This window comes from Schistosoma haematobium, chromosome ZW (genome assembly GCF_000699445.3).
Source record: "Schistosoma haematobium chromosome ZW, whole genome shotgun sequence".
Classification (NCBI taxonomy): domain Eukaryota; kingdom Metazoa; phylum Platyhelminthes; class Trematoda; order Strigeidida; family Schistosomatidae; genus Schistosoma; species Schistosoma haematobium.
In genome coordinates, this window is record NC_067195.1 from 42,400,026 (window position 1) to 42,419,006 (window position 18,981).

Genomic DNA, 18,981 nt, shown 5'->3' on the forward strand with positions numbered 1-18,981 from the left:
TTTCAGGGCCACCCACAAATTGATTTAAAGGCATTTTTCCCAATATTGTTTTTGTCTTTGGCAAAGGTCAAGTGATTAAGCACTTTTTAATGTCGAATGCATTTTGATATACCTTAGATATTAATAATCGATAAGCGATTATCGCTCATGTATTCGTAAACTTGTTTCTAATGTATAATACATATAAAGGTTAAGAAAGCAGACAAGATTTTGTCATTTTATGAACACTTATCTAATAATTTTAGATGTAAAATAATGTGATTACCGTTCATGTCTTAGTAACATATTTGTAAACTATCTATTACTAGTACATTTTAATAGGAATATTTTAATATAGTGAAAATCGTTATTTTGTCGTTAGGTGAATAAATTTAGTAGTGAATATAATAAGATAGTTACAAAGATGAATGTGATTAAAGCTCATAGAGAAATAAACAAAATTGAGAAAATATCTTCCTTATGAATAAGATACTGACATTATAAAACAAGTTGAAGCCGTCATCATTGAAATTAGTAATCCGATTAAAAGGTCATATAGTAAGTGTTAAAAGAAATGAGAATATTATCCGTTTCATGAATACAAAATGCAAGAATTTCATATTCCAGTTTTATATTAATAGTACCTGAAACCAGAACTAAGCGTACGTATGAATTACGTCCGATCGTCAACTAAGCCTTCATTGTTATTCATAACTACTGATTATATCACCGTATTCATTTGCACACCCATATAACTATTAATTACTGGTACAATCACACTATACAGTTATAAGTCCATAATTTCCATATTTTATAAAGGCCAAAAATATGTCATGGCATTAATGAATTTGACAATGTAATGTGTTAACAATGGTTAACGTTTACATCTGTAACGATATATATATTTACAAATTAAAAAGGTCATTCACTAAAGGTCGGGATGATTTGCAGTAAAGTGTTCAGTCACAATAAGTGGAAGAGCATTATAGGAAAATTTAAAATGCAAAGAATTTTGTGTCAATGAAGTGCATAGTATGACAATTGAATCTTGTCAATTGACATAATAATAATAATAATAATAATAATAATAATAATAAGGAAAATAAATAATAATAGAATTGTAAATGTTCATTGATACACTTGACCTTATTCATATTTATACGTTTAATGTCGATAGATATTTGCTGAGTCAGTCAGACGACGTAGGCTTGTTCATTGACACTTCATGAAACTGATATTTCAAATGCTTGTCAAAAATGGTTACATTCATAATGTCTAAATATAGTTCAGGTTTCATATTACGGCGGTTAACAATATTCACACATGACTGATTAAACAAACTAGTTTTTATTACGACCAAAAAATTAATTTTAAAATACAGAACTACAAATAATTTACAAGTAAACACAATAAACCCTTTCAATGGACTTTTAAAATTAACCGCATTGAAATCTAACGTCTTCTCATTCTCATTAATAATGAACATTTACAAAATAAACGTCCACTAAATATTAAGTGCCTATTTCGGTTAAATTTATTACTACATTCATATACTGTCAAAGTCAGCTCATTCAATGATGGTCTACGGTTGCTTCACCTGAATCATAAATATTGCAACTAGTAAGTTATCATGATGATTTATTAATATGTTGATTTGTTTCTCGAACTAACAGACCATGTGTTACAAAAAGCCTATGCACACACTTTGGTTATGATTTGTTTATTATTTTGGCATTAAACATTTGACTACCGACCTCATTCAGTAATCACTATTATCAAATATTCAAACCGATTTTCAGTTCCCTTTTTCACTCAACTTTCTTTTTATGTGATACATATAAGTACTCGTGACATTAAATCACTTGATCGGAAATCAAAAATTTATCCCAATACGCATTCAGTGACAGAAGGATTGCACTTAAGTTGGTGTTTTTTTCTATAAATGTCTAGATTTCTTACAAGACTTACATTACACAAAAAGATTTATTTATTATCGTTAAATTTCAAATTCAAAATTCAAAATTCTGATATCCAATCACAGCTCTAGATACGATTTCAATTTCAACTAATCACATTGCAAAGATGAACAGTTTACGACCAATTACAAAATTATTAAAGGTGACAAAATGTTTGTTCATTATCACTTGAGCACACACCTGCAAAACAAATACACCAATCACCGATCGCTAAATTTTTCTTTGACACCATACATTTTTTTACAAATGGGTGGTAGGGAATCTTAATTGCCGTGGGCAAAATGTCAACCGTAGTACTGATGAAATTATATCAGTAGTTAAGAAAAGTTACTTGAAATCGTTGTCATTATATTGTAGGTGTTCTAGTCAAATGAATTTAATGTTAACGAACGGCATCAAAACTTTTTTTCAGTTTTTTTAGATGAACCGGTAAATATATTATAGTCGGAGAAGCTTTGTTATGGTTCATGTAACTGGTTCAATAAACTTTTATTTTTACTGAGGTAGAGACTTGTCTCTACACGATACGGATTAGCCCCACTGGTCACGGCTGATAATTACCATGTGCTCACTAGTGACTAGCTTCGTGAGGGAATTTTCGGAGTTCTAATGAGAAGCCGTGACCAGCGGAGCTAACCCATGTCGGGTAGAAACTTGTATTTATGAACAAATAGACCATTTCCGTGCTAATCAATAGTTTAAGTACAACTGTGGTATTGTAGTGAACAGAACATCAGTAGGGACAACCGAATTTATCTAACACAAACTTACAGGACTTGTTAATAAAATCTAACAATCATAAAGTAAATGCTTGGTTTGCAAAATGTCCATCGATTGTCTCAAAACGACTCAGACTTCATTGTTCTTGCATTTTCATACAAATTTCATTCTGTTTCCATTCTTTACTATTCGATCCTTCTGTCTCTCTGCTGCCAGACATTCTGTTCACGACTAACATCATCTACTACTTATGTCAATATAAGTCGCATACACCACAGTATGAATGTTTAACAGGTCATTTAGTTAACTACATATGAAAAGTTCATGTTTTACAACTATGATTAGTGAATAAATGTATGCACTTGGGATAAATTTTGGGGTCTAATTCTTATGTTTGTCTATCAGAATCAGCGAGCGCTAATCACAGTATTGGACTAGTTTCAAACATGTCTTTATAAATCTGTTAACTCTGAGAACAAGGTAATGTGAAACCAATAGTCAACAGTTGATCAACTACCAAAAACAAAGGAGTATGTCTAATTGTGAATATACATTAATTATAACAAATTGATATTACACAGTATCAAAGATAAATCTGAATCCAGACAATCGCATATCTGATGTGTCCATTTGACGATGACTTCAGCAATACTTGACATCAGCTCCTAAACATCTGAAATTCAGAAAGTAATTAGTGGTTGTTTTGATTTAGTTTACCATTCAAGATCCATAAACTCCTATAATTTCCTATGAAATTAAATCAAGAATCTTTAAACTTGGCTGCAAGCACTGACTAGGAACATAATGGCTTTTTAGATTGGTTAATTTATGATATAGTTTGACTGTCAGATACAATGGATAAATTGGACTCCGATCAAATGTTAGATACATGTGACTATCCGAGATATCACTTCTCTTTTTAAGAAGTCATTCACAATCCATTTGTAGAAAAGTACGGCCTAAACTTCAAAGATATATAAAAAGTTATTTCTGGGTTTGTTTGGGCGATAAGAAAATTCTTTCCCACTCTGGACTTTTTCGCTCACGCGGCTGGTCGGGCACGCATATAGGGGTTTTGTTTTTCAGTATCAAAATAAGACACCACACAATGAGACACTTTCACCCAATGAAATCGGCTAGTAATTGAAAAACTTCCGACGTGGCCTGTGCGGTCCACCCTAAAGTCAGTTTTTAGTATATTTATGATTATTGTCCGGTAAAATGGATTGTGAAGACATATCAATCTCATTTACTTGAAAATAATGGTTTTGTAGGTGACTCAGATTTAAATTGGTAGGCTATCTGTGGTATAATTAGCAAGGAAATTTGTATAACATTTTCAACAAAAACATCTCATTACAGAAATACACAAATAAATTGTGTGATTCGATGAGCACTTTGATTTTCGCTACTATGACTTTATTATAATATTTTATTATTTCTGGAGTTTATAGTTGTGTTTCATTTACTTGTTAGCTCAGAGTTATCCACTTTTTCTGTTAGAAATATTAGAATACAACTTCAAAACTTATCAATTTACAAGTGGAGTTAACTGTGTGACTTTAAAGATTGTGAACTGAACGCAATTCTTATTTTGAGTCATTTTGCCATTATGAATCCTTCAGCTAATGTCGATTCTCGAAATAAAGATAAATTCTACACTAGTTTGGTGTTGTTGTTTTTCTAAAAAATTATTTTCGCCTCATTTAAGATGCTCATAAGTGTTTAACATTTTACATATACATTAAGAAAATTAGTATTGATAAATTATAAATTATCACAATTGTTTCCTAAAACATTACAATAACGTATGGTAGACACATCACAAATAAGCAATAGTTGTGGTGGACCAAGAATATATTAACTCTAAAAATAATGATAAAGTTATGAATCTATACACACAAGAAAAATATACTCGACTTTACTTAAACTGTCAGGAATAGGCATATTCGAATTTCTTATGGTCTAGTAATCCACAATTATAAGTAGTTAATAATTCTGATCACAATAGTTATAGTTCAAGGTGTATATCCAGATGAAGCACATAATGAGAATACTACTGTGGCCTGTAAACATAGATAGTAAATGTATTATAGTTTTGTTATCATAACAACAGTTAATTGAGAGCAAGAGGCATATGTATGCAGCAGTGTATTTGTGAGCAACAATCAGTATGTCATAGTATGGGGGATTCAAAACGAAAACGGAAAATCCAAGGGTATGCGTTTTTAAACAACTATTTTACAGTCACTCATAGTAAATGTACAAATTGTGAGAAATAATGAAAGAAATGCAAATAGTAGCAAAAACTAGTTATAAAATAAGTCTGTTCTAACTATCTCCACAAGTTTATCCGTGAATAAGTAAAACCGATGCTATAAAAAGCCTGCTAGTAAACAAAATGAGAAATAAATCTTTCCTGATAATGAATATAGGAATACTAGTTGAGGAGTTCCATAGTAGGACGGAACAGGTACTCAGTTCATTCAGGTATTCAGTTGATGTCTAATTAAAGTTAATTCATGATATCAATAACATTTAAAAATCTCCATATACTCCTATGCTGACTTTTAAATTAGCCCATTATAAACTGTTAAATTAAACGTCGTGAAAAAATATAAAATCTATTGCTCGTTCAAAACGTTTGTAAAATAAAGAAGTCAATATAAATTTAGATATTTCTCGGCAACACTCCAAAGTAAACTAATGAACCAAAACTTTCTGAGAACCTGGAACAACCTAACTTTAATCTGTGAAAGTAACAAGTTGTTATTGAATGTCGCTATCATGCAATTACATCATATTATAATCAATTTACACAGTATTTAGAACGATGTTGAATAGACGGATTAGTGGATGTAAACTAAATGAGTGACATCCTTACACTTGACAATCCAGAAACTGTTAGCTTGTTATAAAAAACATTTCCACAAAACCACTCAAATAATTACTCAAACACTTAAATTACGATAACCATAACTACCAATCTTCAAGCAGGCAAATAATTTATTTTCACTATATTTTCTAAATCTTCGATCATTTTGACCATGACCTTATTTCTTAATATGGCAGCACTTGAAATATGAAATAGGTATTGATTATCATTGTAGATGTATTTAACAAAAATGAAATGTTAGGGAGAAAAGTACAAGATTTTCTTGACTTTACTATTACCAAATTTATGTGAAATCCCATCGACTTACTGAGTTGTCAAATTATCCTTCGGGTTATTTTCTTTTTTTCAAATTCTTCTGAACACTTTTGAATGCTTTCCATTAATGGTGAAGACAATGCAACTTCAGGGTAGGTATCAACAACTGGATGTTACATGTTTTTGTTGCAACTAAGTACTATGTTATTGTAAACGTGAAATAAATGTTTGGTCATAGGTAGTTGAAAATGACATGCAAAAGTAGGGAAAACATGTGATTTTAGGATGAGGATTCTCCATTGACACCAACAATCAGTTAATTAGTCCAGTTCTATATTGTATCAGTTGAAATGTACTGTAGCATTATGAGCTATTTATACTTTATCGAAAAATACATTTTTCAAGTCATAAAGTTTGTGGATTTGTGGTCAATTGTTTGAGTCCATATAAAGTGGCTGAGTGATGGCATGGTCATTTAGTAAAACAAACCGACAAATGAAGTGACATTTCTTACAAATGGCCAAATTGAATAACTCGGTTATTTAAATCTTTATTTTCATTGTTCATTAACAGCCTTTTTAACAGAAAAATAAACCGAAGTTATGGCGTTTTTATTTAATATTTTACCCATAACTAATGTTAGCTTTAATTCCACAATCTTTATTCACCGAACTCAATCAAGGGTTACTTGTGCTGTTTTCATATCTATTTAATTAGGACATGGAAGTCTGTACCATTAGCAAATTATTAACACTGGACATTTCGATCATATCAGTATTTTATTAAATCAGTTGGTAAATGATAATAATATCAAAAACCAACATAACTGATCATCGACCTAGGTTGTTGTTCACTCACTAAAATTATACGCTACCGTACAAAATATAGAACAAAGACAAACGTGATTGACGTGCAGTAATGTTCTAATGTTATTGAATATTCAATAAATTCAATAGTTTGAATATCAGTCACTTTTCTATGAGTTTGGACAGTTAGGTATTTCTATGTAACAACAAGATTTATTTGTTTGGAAACATTTTAGCTGAAAAGTTTATGAACATTTTTGTGAGACTTAAGATGATTTTCATCGTGAATCGTTCTCAAATATGGTTCTATTGAAACCAAAGGGTAATGATTAGTTGTTTAATTCATGTCAAGGTTCGCTACTAGGACATTCAGCTCCGTATTGGATAGCAGCTATAGCTAAAAATATTTCTCAAAATATTCTTTTAGATAGTGTGCTTCAAGACTTCTCTTCGAATAATCAATCAATTATCTTATTTTTTAATTGAATGTTTGTTATTAGCTGCAGAATTATCTTTAATTAAATTCTATTTTTAATGATAAGGATACCTTGGAGTAAAGAATTCTCAACACAAATATGCAATACTGCCATAAATTCCCGCTTAACAATCATTTAACTGTGTTAGGTTTCAACGTATGTCGCTAAGCTGTTTAACTCTATTTAAGTAAGAGTTTGTATTTAGTTTAAGAGAGTTCTAATGGCAATTTACTGACTTGGCAGTATGTGTGAAATGTAAGTCTTATTTAGCTTGTGAGTATGCAAAATATATGGTAAACAATTTTTTTCCTCCGAGATTTGCTGACTATCATATTCCTCTGAAAATTCCCTACGACCAGATAATCTCCAATAATATATTTTATCACATCATTACACAGTATATTTGATGGGCGGTCTCAAACATGATCCCTCTAGTTTCTCTAAAGAGCATACGAGAAGGAAAATTTAACAACCACTGTGATGATTTTGCTTGAACCTAGTAGTAGCCGTATTCACGAAAAGTTGGAAAACGTTTGAGTGCTTGAATAGATTTGGTGGTTCACAAGTATAGTTAGACGGTTTAAAAAATTTTAAAGAATTTTATTTCAGTATGTAGATTATCCAGAAGTTTGAGCATGTCAATAAGACATTTTCATAGTATAGTAAACAGTGCCAGATTAATTTTTATTCACTTCACGTTATCTTGATATCACTTCTTATTACTGAACTACGTTTTGATTATCAGATACGTAGAGCCATGTTATCCGAATAGTTTCATTGTGTACGGACCAAAGCAAGATATCAGTATAATATTCATGAATAGTTTTACATTATTAGAAGTGCTGAGACATTATCAGTGCAATTTCTCAGACTTTTCCCATATTTTCTTCTTTGAATAGCTTGATATAATCCGTTCATAATCTTTGTCAAGTTAAAAATCATTTGAAAGTAGAGTATTCTAGCCATTGTACTTAAATCAAGGCAACGTATTTTCTGCAAGACACTAAGGTTCGTGGTATTGCCTGGAACCGAATCGATGTCATGTGTCATTAGATCATTAGCAGTTCAATAAGTAACTGACGTCGAATAGCCTTAAAAACTAATTTTAATTTCATAAGATTTGAACAAAACAAGTGGTCATTAATAAAAGTATTTTGTTATCTCAAACGATTGATTCAGCTACGAATTAAACAAATTATTATGGTTTTCTTGAGACATACTATTAGTAGAATAAGTACTTGGATATACAACCATAATTTCAACCAGAATTTAGCTACAACTCCAGTGTCTTAAACTAATTTATTTTGTTGAAAAATATGGGATTTGTATGGAGATAATGAAACAATAATTAGATGATTTTCATCAGTTTGTAAATCTTGTGCAGGGTCGTGTTTGCGTAATAGTGAGAAATCTCAAACCCCAACAAAGCGGGTGTTCACTGGTCGTTTTGTTCTTCAGGTTCGAGCAGAAGCTTATTTGATTGTTGGCTAGATGGAGGGAATTTCTTATTTAGAATTAAACCCCTATTGAAAATTCACATCTCTAAGCTTGTATAGACAGTAGAGAGATCCAAATTATCGATGGAATGTTGGATTAAATCTTACCTTTACTGAAGTTATTTCCGAATATAAACACGTACTCAGTAATGTAATTAGCCAACCAGGTATATCCTTTGCAAACTAATGATCAAAGACTATCATAATGACTCTCATCAAGTTTTCCTTTAACAAGTGAATAAATAAGTATTTTATTTAATTAAACATTTGAAAGACAAGTATTTCAAGTTAAATGTTTCTTTCTGTTATTCAGACTAGGAAACATTTCAGCTTCCTTTATATCGTTATCAGTCACAAGCAATATCTAAACACAGTTGGGCAGTGGCAAGCATTAGGAACCAGGACGTGCGTTTCTACCTCATTGGGACTCGTCAATCGTATAAATCTGCATTCAAATGTTGATGTTCACTTTGGAACTCGAATCCATTTCCTTTCACTTCAGATGTTAACTTTTAAAAACTACCTATGACTGATAAAAGTATCCGTTCAAGACGTCAAAAGAGATTGGTCAATAGCATTCCATAAGACCAGCAATGGGGAGACCCAAACCTTTACAACTAAATTATAACTCATCCCTGTTTCACAAGCCAATGTATATCTAGGCTTAGTAACTAGATGGATAACTCATTCGTATTTCAAACGAACGCCACTGCATTCGACGATCAGAGTGAAAATCAACACTGAGATCCGGACATATCTGACTGATGTGACCTAAATGGGACGAAATGGACACTTTAGACTCTACTACTGACCACTACTCAACTCTTCTTAAAAAGATAATTATTATCTATGAATTGTAATCACTAATTACACTTAAATCATCAGGAACCACAATTTACATTTGGTCAAGTTATATGATATACATACTAAGTAAATTACTCCATGGATTAGTAATGCACCTATAGTTGTCTAAAAAACACCAGCTTGAAATCTAAACCTTTTATTATAGATTTTTCAAAAGTTTTTACATCAAAGTCACGGATGCATTTCAGTGGTAGATACAAAGAAACGTACGGAATATTTGTTTTATTTGGATTATCTTTACACAATGATTATTTCGATGACTGAGAGTCTTGTTTTCTTTTTCTATTATGGAGAAACTAAATATATTTAGTGTTTCTCGTTATTAATCTGAACGTTTTTAAAATGAAGTTTAATAAAGTGTTGGTTTTTAATATATATTTCATAGCTTTCTTTTGCCAGAATTCGACAAAGTATGTGTTGAAATAAATAAATTTTAAAAATCCTTGCGTAAACTATTGAATTTATAGTTCAAATCACTGACTCACTTAGATTAGATGATCAGTGAAAACCTGGAAACATTGAACGATTGTCACTTTTAGAAAGTAGGCATTTAAAGTTAAGGGCTTATCGAAGTGCACTGCACTTCGTGAGGTCCTTAGTGTCCACTGCTGAAGAATCCAATAATATGATAAAGCTAACGCCCAGCCATTTCTAGTTGCTTGCGATTTGCTGACCTAAATTAGTTCGTGATTTAAACTACAAAATTTTTATAGTCGTTACATAGCTAGTGTCTTGTTCGAAGGTTGATTTCCTTTACCTATTACTAACTTAGACTGAAACATAAAAATACGCAATTTTGTACCCATTAAATCAATAATTCTAAACAAAACACGTTCATGTGTATATAAACAGACAGAACAGTTTTTGTTTCACATCATACTAGTATTATGTGTCATAAATAAATTGTCGATGAAAAAACTGACGACGATTCGTTCTACTTTATTGTGTCTGGTACTAAGTACTTTGTGTTACAAACCATAAATGCCAGTGTCAATAATTAACATTCAGATTACATGAATGCGATGTTTTGAATTGTACAGAAAATAATAAATGATATTATAAACCTCTACAAAATACCCAGGCAAACAGAAAAAGTTCTGAGCTTATCCAAATCAGTATATATGTGCCCCATCTTGACTGATACAGATGAATCCAAAGCGATAAATTTTTTTTAAAACGATCATCATTATGCCAAGAAAACCATAACAAGCTGTTACAGGGGAACACGATAACAGATGCAGACGTGTTAGGACCGTTTTGGATGAGCAAGTGGTTTACCGAAAAAGGTAACTGTATGAGTGTAAATATGATTGTTTGGACTTGGCAACAGAGCTTTTCATGAAATTTTCGTCTTCGGAATGAGATAGTTAGGCTTTTGGAAGATTACATTAGTAACTGAATCGATCTGCAGAACTCAACAAGCACTCATACAAATTTTTGTAGTTAATTATAAGTTTCCATATGTAGTAAATGTCAGGGCATAGTCGTCTTTATAAACGATGGTTCAATAATCGTAAAATGAGACGCATCATGAACATGTAGTGACCTGCTTTTATCAAGAGAACACGATTGGTTTAATGGAAACAATTATTATTATAACCAACTGTACCAGTGATTGTTTTACTGTACTTGTTTGTTTAACTGTACGAAAAACATCCATTATTCTTCCATTATCCTTCCGTGGATTGTGACCATGTACGCTCTTACGTTCGCCCACTGATTCCACTTGTATTTCTTTGGCACGATCTCGGTATTCTTTCGATACCACAAGATCGCCAACGAATATATCTTGTTACAACCTGCAACCGCCTTCTGAGTTCTGGTACGCAACCTCCTTATAGTGGTGTTCATAGTCAAACGCGACTAGACGCCACACTACAAACAGTAGTATTAACTTTACCTGATAAATATCTATTCATTTACAGATAATTCATTTATATTCTGAGCAGGATGAGAAGTGATGGTTGGATGTACTACAGGAAAAATCTTTAAAAGTACGAAATGTCCAACTACAGAGTAGAAGTAAAAACGATAGAATCTAGAGAGTAAATGTACCATAACATAATCTTTATAATTAGCATGATAAACTTACAGAGGTTCTTCACACTGAAGGTAGTTTGTCATAAATTGACTTTAGTAAGAGATGAATGAGAATATTTGCAGTTTAGAGGGATGGCTCCGTTCAAATCCTGTTCTCCGTACTAAGTGGTTTAAACGTTTTTATTTCCTTGCTAAACGCCATTGGCACAGACTTTGCATAGAAGCTTCACGATTGGACCACCCAACTTAGAGAACGCAATTTGAATGACATTATCTAGATAACTACTGAAATCGGGAATGTGAACTGTTAATTACTAACTGGGTACTCTTAAAGTAACGTGCGTGGCGTGAAGTTTCATTACTAGAGTCCTGACCTTATTGGGTTCATAGGCGCACTGGTAACAGTCTCCGTACCTGGAAAAAACAGTCGTTCAGCACTCTTTGGTTTACAGTTGTTGTTTGACGAAATCCAGCCAATAGTATTAACCATCTTTGAACGTTACGGTTGGATCCGATTTCTTTCTACAGGAATTATAAATGAAAAATATTGCAAACGAAAGCGGAATTCGGCATAAATTTGGATTATTATGAACTAATAAACTGGTGCTTTGATAATTATAGTGAAATATGTATACATATACCTGTAAAATGCTTTATATTTCATCACAGAAATGCTCGTCTATGAATAAGTTCGACAAGTATGTGAAATTACTTTCTTGGAATGTAATTTAACCAATCCCATGGGCCTAATCTAAACAGTTTCTGAATTAACAAATGGGTAACACAAAAATCCAGCTTTAGATTGGTCATCCATTACGTTTCTGTGATAAAATTCACACCGTTCAGTAGACTACGTTTCGACTTAATAAGTAATGATGTGGTAATACACACGTTTATAATCAGCTAATTATTGAAACATAGATGCAATTACTATCATAAGGTTCTGAAGATTCTTGAATTCGAAGTCTCACACAGAGAAAAGACTTGGTCATACAACCATTGGAAATTAGCCCCACAAGTGGTCAAATTTGTGACCTTTTTACCTCGCGGATTGCACCTGACTCTCAGACCACTAAACTGGTATCCAGAGGTTTTCATTCTTAACTTCAGTCGATTGATGATAATATGCCTCCATCACCCAATGCTGTTGTGAAAATCCATTCCAACAAACTAGTTTAACAGTCATTCGCACCAAATATTCCACATAAATACCATTTAGGAGCGTTTAAAAACGAAATCAACATACATGAATGTTTTTTTCCAGAGAGACGTTTATGATTAAATAGCGGTTGTGAACTTAGAAATGAGATGAAGTTAGTTATCAGTACAAGTAAATCCTTAGGCAAAACTCATCAGGTAATATTAGATAAAAACCGAAAAACGGTAATGAATCTTCCCAAGCCAGATCTTTTCTTAACTCTCTCTCTCTCTCTCTCTCTCTCTATATATATATATATATATATATATATATATATATATATATATATATATATATATATAAAATCAGAAAAGCCTAGATGACGTGATGTTGCTGAATATATAATAAATTGAATGAATGACGAAGAATGTTGGAAATATGGATCCTCGGGTTGAGTTCGTGGTTTTGATGTAACGCGCTCCAAACGAGACTAAATCGTCCTGTCTTTTTATTTCCGAGGTCGTAGGCTTGCACTACTAGTGAGTCCTAGAATAAAATGAAATAGTTCCCTAGTACTTTTTGGGTTTTGACAATTTACTTGAAGTCAGTATGTGATCGGATAAAGTACAATCCGAAAAATAAACATTAATTTTACAAAAATTTCACTTCAATTATTTTCTATTTTGTACACTCATGATCATTGCTTATAGATATGAAAGTGTCACAAGTGTTAACCTACTCATATTGGATGAAAATAAGTTTCAAAAGCATGATAGTCTATAAGAAATAATCCAATTAACTCACTAACAAAAGACTTATTGAATCCGATTAAGTTAATAAGCCATCTATTCGTTGATAAGATTGTGTTAAAGCTGAGCTTTAGAGTTGGAGCTCTAAAGCATCTCATTAGTAAACTTACTCCTGAGATTTACGTTGAAAAAGTTTGCATTGCCCGGCTACATATCTTAATACGTCGTACTTGTGACTAGTTGAACTTCTTTTTGGATACTTCGATATTCAAAAACAACTTTCCTTACGAATAAATACTCGGAAATCTGATTCCGTAGATCATGGTAACCTCAGCCAGATCTTTTGGTTAATATTTCATTTATCAGTAGTGTAACCATCAAGATTGTTCAGTCACTTATATTAGATTTTAGCCGACATTTACAAGTAACCAATTACTGAACTATGCATTTTTGTCTCGCGTTATTATTGTACGTGGTGAAACTATCGACTGGTTCAATGAGTAAATGGTAGCCACTGAGTTATTCGCATTACAGACATCCCGTTTTGCCTACAAACTGGTCGATAAGGTTGAGCATAGCATTCCTATAATTTCCTATAATGTTCTTCAACGTGATGGCATTCCACCAAGTAACACTGCGTATCCCCAGAGTATAACTGTCCCAATTAGAATGTTTTATCTTTTGTCATAGATTTATTTAGTAATACTAACATCCATATCCAAATTTTTCAACGGCATTTTGCTTGCAATTCATCTACGCTAAAAACCTCAAAATCAACCAATCCAACCTCTGCATGAATCGACAATCGAATGTCCAAGCAAGATTTACCCGTTCCCCGACCACCAACCCGAACAGTGAAAAATCGAACAAGTACCTTGCATTTTCCGAACTCGAAAACTCAAGTAAATGATTCAATAAGATGGAAGACCATGAAGCATGGTAAATAATAAATTTCAGTAGGTGTACAGTTATGGCATTCGTGACGTAGTTAAATAACAGATATATAACTGACTGCAATTTATATATGGCGAAAAATATTGCAAGTTAAGTGAATGTTCACAATCAGAACAAAATGAAAATACTAACAGTCATTAGTTTAGTAAACAAACAGAAAACATACAAACTGATTCCCTCAAAAGTAGTTTACGAAACAGCTTCCCACGCAACTTCCTAACGCGTTTCCGTTCGGTGTTCATCGCACTAAAACGGCAAAATTGAGCTTTATCCAACCTAATTCACAAACAACCTTCATAATATCGACAAATTGAGCATAATTTACCCAAATACTGATCCTTTATTCTTGCATTTTTGTGTAGCAGATTAATACTGCGGCGTTGAACCAGTCATATGGATAACGAGTGATTGCAAGGTCGCCGCTGTCCAATGCTTGACGGTCTAGTAGTATATTCTTTAATCACATCATCACTTGAACTAAGAAATGTTTGAGGTATTATACTCGATGTTTGTGAGGGAGCATTTGAAATATTAGATTCAAGTAGTGAGTCCTTGCTTCAAATATCAGGTGGGTATTCCAGAACTGGTTCAACGGTGGTTGATAATAACGGCAAAAGGCTTCTCTGGTACATCCTATGAATATAGACTGAGACGCCTAAACCTCATCAGCACTACATCCAGGTAGAAGCAAAGTATAAGCATCGCCATTTCACCCATTCAATCTGATGTCTAAAGAACGGATAAGGTTAACAGCAGCACGCCAAACCACACTTAAAGCCCTTGGTGCTACAAACTGTCCGTCACACATTTTACTCTGAAAATACGCCCCACGTGCATCATAAACTATTGATGAGCATTCATAGAAAAACTAACTACTATGTACACAGCCAATACTTTGTCCATCAAGCCACTGTACCATGTAAACTATTCGGTCCAGATAAAATAACTAGATGTACACGTAAAAAGGCAGGTTAATTCAAAAATTACGACGGAATAAACTTTTCCTACTGTGGCTTGTCATTTTTTAAATCTAATGTCTAAGGGATGGATAAGGTTCACAGCAGCACGCCAAACCACATTAAAGCTCTTGGTGCTACAAACTGTCAAACTATCAAAAATACATATTTATTTAGAGCGTATGTTCGGGCATTGAAATGTAAGCACAAAACGCACTTCAACTTATTTGATTTGTATAATTAAAATACATCTCCTTCACTAAGACAAAAAACCGAAAGACACATAAAAACCTATATTTTAAGTCAGAACGACTTCATGCATTACAAATTTTCAAGATCATATGAGAAGCTACGAAACAGTACAGTTGAACAGAATTACATTTCATAATCAGTCTAATATTGTTGAAATCCAACCCAAAGCAAATATAACCGAAATAAAACGATACAAAGCCTTTAAAAAACAACGAGAAATGTACAAGTTATTCAATGGCATTACACATCAATGGAGGTGTTTGGCGATGGGCAATTAGAAATTCAACTGTTATTTTACATTCATTACACAAAACCAATGACTCATTTACAACTTAAAAAGAATGAACACACAACCAGGAATTAGTGCCACAAACTAAAATAGACTTTCATTTAGTGGAATGAAATAAAGCAACGAACAGGTCTCATAGACCAGGACAGTTTTATTACAAGACAATGCAATACAATAAATAGTGGGTCCAAAATTGGTTTGCACAGTGCAGTTTGTTATTCCAAATTTATTTATAATGACGGTGGTATTAACGTCACATGAGAGACGACCAACTGCACATGTAGGGATTCTATTTGAAATGCACTTTTATGATGCCCATAACGACAGTTACTCAATTATTTGAACTAAATGCTGTATGACTGAAACATGCCAAAGCATCCAACTGCTTATCATCAACAAGTGAAAATCTTTTGCTAAATGCGAAGAAATGTCTGGCTAGGGTATTCATATGAGGTATTAACTCAAGTTGATCCAGATGATTGAAATGTGCAACATACATATGAACTATACAGACCAGTATATTTTTGCAGATAACGGAAACATATTGGGGCAAATCAGAAGGAAAAGGTTCACCATTTCGTATGGGAAATAAACGAGGGCATTGAATAAGGTCATGGCAAGAAGATAGAGCACCATCAATAGCTTGACGAGCTGAAATTCTACTGTATTGTGAGATGGAGCCCACAATCAGACTTTTGTTCTTTTTGCCGCGATCGTCTTCGCTTTGCACACCAAGCGAACTATTTGAAATTTCCAGTAACAATGAGGAGACAATGTTGTGGATTCCTGAATCTTCCAAAGACTCCCACAAGCTTCGGCAACTGCAGAGCTCATATATGGCGTCATATATTATACTAATATTGTCAAACAAGGCAATTGTGTGTGCAGCAAGCCACTCATTTGTATCCATAGCTGGAAATGGCTCTACAACATCACAGAATTCAGGATAAGATGAATCCAAAAATATGGGTAGTTGCTGGGAAACATAAACATTTTTCATATACATTGGAGTTTTAGGATCGGAGTGGATTTCTGTTTCCACAGACAACCCAGGTGATTGCGAACACTTACTCGACACCTGAGAAACTTGGACGTTTACGGATAGAGGCGAAGGGGCGCGTAGCTTTATAGCTAGGCCGCCGCGAGATTCGTTTGCAGAAAACTCTTTCACAGGAACAGGAGAACGTCTGCTGTCAGTTTCAACACTTACACTGTTAGTAATCAATGGCGGAGTACCATTCGGAGAGACACAATGGTTATTATGAACGATGGGAATAGGTTCTGTTGCAGTGGAAGATACGATACTAGGAGGGGTATGCATGAAGCCACGACTTACCCCTCTGGCTTTCCCCATCAACCAGTCCATTTACTTCAGAGCTTGGTCTTATAATAGTTTTTGCCTTCTTCTAGTATAATATTGTACTTAAAACTTTGTTTCATGTAGTGTATTCCAATATACTTAACGAGTAAATGAATCTGAAATATAAGTGGTAACATCCAAACATCTAAGCAGCCACAAAGGATGTATCATCAATATGCAGTGAAGAAAACAACCAATAAATCAAAACACAAAGGTGTACATTGAAGATAATCCAGGATATCTATATGAAGCTGAAACCAACAAGTTTGTAGATGACTATCAGTGAGTCGAGATTAAAATAAGCGGTTCAACAAGTGCATCAAAAATTAGTAAGGTCAGAGCATGATACAAAAAAACAAGTGAGGATGTTGAAAATTAGGAATGCAGAAAGAGGTTACCCAAATATTACAGATAGAGAAGAATTTAATTATACTATTAGAATTCAAGTTTATCAGTTAACAAATGTCTTTTGGCAATCACCCTACGATAAATCAGCTTGCTCTCTACATGTTCTACAAGCAGAAATCTCGGACATCTCCCTTCGCAAAGCTTGCCTTCAACTCCCCCTACACGTTTAACCAGCGTATCCTGGTGCTAAAACACATGCTGGACCCCCGATTACTAGTGAATACCATACTTGTCATTATGATGCTCATTCAACCAACACTTTATAGGGTACTTAATATTCTAAATTCTCAGTGTCACTGGTCATCTTTTTTCTCGAGCTCCCTCATCATATATGGTTTTCAGACTGGTCTGCTAGATCAGAACTTAGCTTTAATGGTCTCGGTATTAGATCACTTGGTTGCCGTTTAGCTTTTCGGAGTCAGTGTTCACTACGCTGTACTCACGGCCTACAGGTCACTCTCATTGCCCTGACTCTTACGAAAAACCCTTACATCAAATTAAAAGCGTACATCGTGGTAGTAGATAAATCCACAAAATACGTAGTTCTTTAAGACTTGAACATTGATGAAAATCTCATTTGTTTCACTAGACACTCTTGAAGATGCCAAACGTATTTGGAGTTTGACAACGCTTTAACCAGTAACACCTAATATGAATCGTACTCACTTAGTGAAATCGAAAGTCAGAAGCAAGGAGGTTCGAAGATATATCTGATAGGCTATCAATATATCGAGGATCGACCGATCTAGACTGGCTAGCAGTTGCAGGGGTTGTTGAGCACGGCGTTCCCACTCGTGATGTGGTGAGGATGCATAACCGAGCGCCTTCAGTCAGATGAGTCCATTAAACTAATGTGGTCAGCATCCAATGTCGAGGACCTACAGAGCTATTTATTTTGGGGATTTATTTACTGCTACAGATCACTTCCCCTCCCTAGTGGGGTAGTGATCACCCTAGGACGTGTCCAATCAGAAGTTCAAAACCCACAGGTTTGTCGTTGGTAAACACCCTTCTGATAGCTTGCTGTGTTTAACAGCGTCTGGTCGTCTTACCTTACTATAAGGGACCATGTAGTACAATATGGGAATAAAGAAACAAGGTACAAAGAAAATTTCGGTTCATCGTGAACTTCGTCGGTCTTTTTTGTCTTTTCCAGCCGTCCTGGAAAAGAGAAGAAAGGATATGTAAGTGCATGTGGAATTACATTCGTACGCACATAAAGACACAAATCGGGCGAAAAAAAGAAAAACCTATGCACACGCGACAGCGTAAAAACGATTAACACAGAATGGCTTTTTTGTTCTGTTCTTTTCGAAAAGTTTTTAATATACGTATATCAGCAAAAAGAGTTTTAATAAATATAGAAA

The 18,981-nt window shown here is 33.6% G+C and overlaps 1 protein-coding gene across 2 annotated transcripts; it reads right to left on the reverse strand.

Annotated features, from left to right (window-relative positions):
* Positions 1–13,046: 13,046 nt before the first annotated feature.
* Positions 13,047–17,524, reverse strand: MOB2_1 (Maintenance of ploidy protein mob2; the record flags this gene model as incomplete). 2 transcript variants are annotated; one of them, XM_051211438.1, is made up of 2 exons in its annotated part: positions 17,183–17,524; positions 13,047–17,150 (listed from the first exon to the last, which is right to left on the reverse strand). In XM_051211438.1, exon 2 carries the CDS (start codon positions 16,850–16,852, stop codon positions 16,178–16,180), a length of 675 nt encoding a protein of 224 aa, XP_051071501.1. In that variant the 5' UTR covers positions 16,853–17,150; positions 17,183–17,524. The 2 variants fall into 2 exon arrangements, with proteins under 2 accessions (XP_051071501.1, XP_012800132.2); XM_012944678.3 differs by having other exon boundaries at positions 16,178–17,524.
* Positions 17,525–18,981: the final 1,457 nt, after the last annotated feature.